The 5,437-nt window shown below is 36.1% G+C and overlaps 1 protein-coding gene across 1 annotated transcript; it reads right to left on the bottom strand.

Annotated features, from left to right (window-relative positions):
- Nucleotides 1-444: 444 nt before the first annotated feature.
- Nucleotides 445-4,609, bottom strand: LOC116691411 (uncharacterized). The gene is made up of 3 exons (XM_032519014.1): nucleotides 4,354-4,609; nucleotides 2,844-3,269; nucleotides 445-1,652 (listed from the first exon to the last, which is right to left on the bottom strand). Exons 2-3 carry the CDS (start codon nucleotides 3,183-3,185, stop codon nucleotides 1,323-1,325), a joined length of 672 nt encoding a protein of 223 aa, XP_032374905.1. The 5' UTR covers nucleotides 3,186-3,269; nucleotides 4,354-4,609; the 3' UTR covers nucleotides 445-1,322.
- Between the last annotated feature and the right edge of the window lie 828 nt (nucleotides 4,610-5,437).

Genomic DNA, 5,437 nt, shown 5'->3' with positions numbered 1-5,437 from the left:
GTGTGTGTGTGTGTGTGTGTGAATGACTTTGCAGCTAAGAGAATGAAAATAGCGTCACTGCAGCTAGAATATACTCTCAGGGAAATAAGATCATGCTTATTCTGCTAATGCTTTCCTATAAACCAACACAAAGAATAATAAGCAAAATGAAAGACAAAAGAGAGTATTGTACACTTGGGTAGATGATAAAAAAATACAATAAATACAATAAAATCTGTACCATCATATATAATTTGAAGTTCGCACAATTAATTAAAAAAAGTGTGCGTTGCTAAACTGAAAAACTAGCAGGTTATGATTTGACCATTCGTGTACATCTGGATTACAGACTGTTTCTATTGTAAAACACCAACACATTTTAGTAGCAACTATCTTTATATTTGATTACAGAGTGCCTTTTTGAAATCTATAAACTTGGAAAAATAACAAGAAGCTAAAAACATTTTTTTCCGAAGCAAGAAAATATTTATTTGTAAAAAAATATACAGTAGAAATGACTTATTTCAGAAAGAGAAAGGATATATATTTACGTACAGTCAGAGAGAAATGTCTTCTCTACAAAAATCCTTTGAAGAGAATCAGGCAGCGCTGACAACTGTTTCCTAACTTTTACCATTTGTAGCTACAAGGTTAAATAAAATAGCTATTTATATTTGCAGTTATTTCAAAATGTCTGGAATATGTTTGTTTTACATATATATATATATATATATATATATATATATGTAATGTGAGCTGGTACTGTTTAACAGGTTTTATCTGTGCTTATAATATTGTGTAATTGTGGCATTTGTGTGTTCTGTCTGTAGATATTTTCAAAAGAAAAGGTAATCAGCAATGGGTTGAAACTAATTTTGAGATTTTTTATCACTCCGAGTTACCAGATTAACACATGCACACCATTCTGTCCAGCGCAAGGCCAAATTACATGAATGGGTGTGGACAAAATAACCAATTTATCGGTGGGCCGATATTAGGCATTTCCCGAACTAACGGTATCTGCATTTATAATGACTGGATTCTTTTTTTTTTTTAAATATATATTGACCAATATATCTGAATATCGGATTTTTAAATAACCAAATATTTGTATCGGTATCAGCCTAAAAAATCCTTTATCGGTCGGGTTATACTATTACATGGACAACTCTGACAACACTGAATTATAGACATCTACATATTGATATTTTTAATAGCAGTGGCAATCCAAAAATAAATATTGAAGTTATAATTTAAAAAAAAGAATTTATAGGTTGAATGAAGAATCATAATTATTCCAAAATTACTGATCATACAATTTGTATTGCCTTTTAATGAGTCATTTAGTCTTCAAACTCTGCAGCATAAAGCACTTGCTGGAATTTCATCCGTACCTCCATTCTTTTTTTAATGGTAAGCCTCTTTAATGAAGGCAGAAGGCTGAGCAGGAACAGTTCATCTTCATCTCTGAGGTTGGTCAGGGCATCTGCAGAGCTTATCTCAGTTTCTGTAGTGGTTTGCCTTTTACGTTTGAGAGAGACTCCCATCTCCTGAGGATTGTTCGGACAAGACTCCGCAGGAGAAAAGCTAGTACTAACAACAGGCATGGTACACTGTTGCTCCTTCTCGTCTTTATTTCGCTCTTTCTCCACGTCCTCGCCACTTACAGCTACCTGTGTGGCATGTCAACAACAAATAAAAGCATTACTTGTTAACACAGACAACATCTTTGATAACAAGCTTCAAATGTATTTGGCAATCACAGCCATACATATACAAAGGTTCCTTATACAACCTATACCTCCTACTGGGACCTAAACAGACTTCCAGGTTTGACTGGGTTTCTTTCTTGTAAGTCTACAGTTAAAACAAACTATTTAAATACAAAAAAATTATTTAATTTGTTTTTAAAGCAATTTTGTATTATTCTGTATTTCCTACAATTCAGGAGGGTCTGCCTGATTATTTTAAAAGAAAGAATATTGGACAACATAAAAAAATCAAAAATCCGATATCCATCCGTTAAGGCAAAAATAACATTGGTTACTTACTATTTTGGTCTTCTGCATTGATACACACAATTAGTCAATGACACTGCAGTTAACTTTTACTTTTTTTTGCTGTATCCCACTTAAATTGGTTGTTGATCTCTGTATGTCTTTTATTTGTTCATATAAAAAGACGAAACATACAATAACATTAAAAAAGCACATTAAAAAAGAACAGTTGGGACAAAAAAAATCCCTAAGGGCTTGTAAAAGAAACCCTAACATTACAATAGAAAAGACAGCTGACATGCTTGTCATCAATTTACAGATTTACAAATATTTTAAAAATATCTAATGTAATGAAAAGATTACAAATTGCAGACAATACTGCAGATTATAATCAAGGGGGGAAATAAATAATTAAAAACAGTTATTACAAAAAAATATATTTGCACTGTATCATGACTAAATTTACACAGTGTTGTACTCCATCAAGAGAAGTTGTTTAAGACTTTTTTATTTAATTTTTTAAATCCGAATTTTTTTTAAGATTATCGGTTTACCATTATGTGCTTTTATTTTGAAAAGTCAACCCAGGTATTCTGAGAGCCAGGCGTCATATGTAGCTAGCCAACTCAGTGCGGTCGCTCTCTCTGGATGTTGTCCTGCGATTAGTTTGTACAAAAATCTATTTAGTTTGCGTTAGTAATGTATAGGTATAAATCGATATTATATACAGATTAGATTAGAGTGTAAATACGATTACAGCCTATTGTTAGCAGTGGTGGTGACTATGTTTCCACGTGCCACAGTAAAAAACAAACAACAACAAAAAGACGTGAATATATTTTAAATAAATGGATGACAGACACAAACCTCGTCGGTCTCTCCCTTGCCAGTTTCTACTCTGGGTTTGACATAAGCGCTGAGCCAGGCCAGCTGGTGGTACAGCGCCGGGACGGGCCTCTCCACCAGGTTCTCGTCGCCTGTCAGCAGAGGGAAGCTTCTCTTGGCCATTCGCTTCTTCGCCTTACAGAACTTGTCGCGGAGATTTTTCCATTTCAATTTCACCTCCTCCTCCGACTTTCCCATGTCGTCTGCAATATCTCTCCACGACAAATGCCCCTTCAGATTGTCTTTGTAGTCCCGCCGTGATTGGTCATATAAATTCGGGTGTCCACGTATCAAGTCCGCTAGCTTCTTCTCCACGGTATTCATTTTTCTTTCTGTTTATTTACTTCATCGCGAAGTCCTTTCGTCGGCAGACAACGATTAAGGTTCGTTCCCCTCGCCAGGGTCAAGCTGGCAGAAGGAAGTGCGAAGATTCATTAATTCAAAATAAAAGTTTTGCCATTAACGTATTTTTGAGAGGCCATCATTGAATACAAGAAATTAAAAAAAATATATTTTACGTCGATCACATTGTTTTACATTAAATTGGAATAGACAGAACTTCCATATGATTGAAGCAACTGCAGATTGCACATCAATTCCAAAAAAAGAAAGAAAATCAGGGCCTGCAATTTATCCTACAGAACCAAACATGGTGATACAGTGCCACAGTTGGCTTTATAGCCTCAAATGGAAGCATACAACTGAAAATGCAAACATACAAATCACACACAGAAAACAGCTTGAAAGCACGTCAGTTAAGCATTTGAACTCATGTAATACATTTGATGACAGAGTAGGTGGTGGTGATAGTGAAGGGTATATTACGCAGGCCTTGGATGTGGGGGGGCTCGGGTTCGATCCTTAAGATTCCCGAACCATCTCAGCAGCATCAATCCAGTTTAAATACTTGACCTACGTACAGGTTCTAAAGTTTACTTTAAAAAACAGCTAGTGAAAAGTGACCACCTGCCACAGTCACTTTTTACTAGCTGTTTTTTTTTTGCCTCATAAAAGAGAAAAACAAGAATTGCTGTGTCTCTGCGCTGTGAGATGCTCAGCGTAGGTATATTTAAGGAGATAACTTAGGCACACGCTAATTATTGCTAACTAAAGTGCTAGTTAACATTAGTAATTAAACCTAAACAGCTAATGTAAGTCGAAACAGCCTGCGAGTTTATCCTGTAGGCCTACTCTACAGTAACTCCACTACTATACGACAGCAAGTCACGTGGTTATGAAACAATCGTTAGCTTATTTCTTTTTTTTTAAAACGTCTGCTACGGGGCCATAACATGAGGCACAATTGGTAACGGAGCCTTTTTATACATTGTCGAGTTTCTTTAGAAATAAATAATGGACAAATAGAGTCTTTAAACACTTCAGATGTAAAGTTATTCACTGTCAAAGTGACGTCAAAATGAGTGGTGGTCAATGGAATGCTAACGGCAGGTGATGGCTTGTTAGCACAAAAATGGCGCCATAGGAGGCTTACCCCCTTGGTTCTCACTCCCGCTTGGTCAGTGGCTGCACATGGGACTGCTGGGATTGTCAAGAGTAATGAAAATGCGATAGGGAGCCCCGGCTGTCAATCAGTGTCTTCCAGTGGTGCGGGACCCCGAATTGTCCGGGCCCGTAAGCAACTGCGTATAGGCCTACTACTTAGGCTACCGATAGTTACGCGTCTGAATCACTCAATTCTCAAATGCATAGACTGACAGTGTTACCCGCACATTGCAAAATTCACCCGCATTTGGCGGGTGGTCGGGTGTTAATTTCAGGCCCTGCCTAGTATCCTGGCACTGGCTTTTATTCCGGAGTGCACTGTGTTTCCTGCCTGCCTGCACTAGATGGCGTAGCCTATTTGTTCTTTTCTTTTCTTTTCTACTCTACTTAGTCTTTTATTTTAACTGTGTCGGCTCAGTGAACCCAGATCTGGGGTAGCTTTAAGGACACATAATACTGTCAGAGATATAAAAATAATTTTAATGGGCTTCTTCTTTGAAGAAACTTTAAAGGGACTAGAAATCATGTGGCTAAGTGTGTTGGGTTGTCATTGTCCATAATGTTTTGAGATTATAGTATTTTATTCTTTCTTTTCCTCGCTATGTGGGTCTTTTAGGTTTAAAAATATTTGTATCTATGCTACTGAAACATACTGGTGGTAAGCAAACGCCAGAAGTGCTGGTTATGGTATAAACTTCATAATTAACATAATTGCTTTCAGGTGGTAGATGGCTTTTTAAGTGCATGTTTATATAAAGAATATATTCTTGAAAAATCCAATTGTTTGCCATAACATCATAATAAATCATTTGGTGTGCATTTTTGGGTTTATTCTATGTGTAAGCTGTTGTCCATGGTGTCCATCTCTCATGAAAAATATATATGAAATGGCTTTGATGTCATTACTTATTTTATGTAGATTTATATTTGTGTTGTTTATTTGTGTAGTCTTATTTGTATTTAGATATTTATGCAGTCCCTTACACTGAGGTCTGAATCTTTTGGTTTGCACTTAATTATCAAAGGCCACAATTTAAATGAAGGCTAATTTAAATAGTTTTACATGGTAATCA

The sequence above is a fragment of the Etheostoma spectabile genome, chromosome 1 (genome assembly GCF_008692095.1).
Source record: "Etheostoma spectabile isolate EspeVRDwgs_2016 chromosome 1, UIUC_Espe_1.0, whole genome shotgun sequence".
NCBI classification, from domain to species: domain Eukaryota; kingdom Metazoa; phylum Chordata; class Actinopteri; order Perciformes; family Percidae; genus Etheostoma; species Etheostoma spectabile.
The sequence above is the reverse complement of the archived record's forward strand: the minus strand, read 5'-3'. Positions and strand labels throughout refer to the sequence as shown.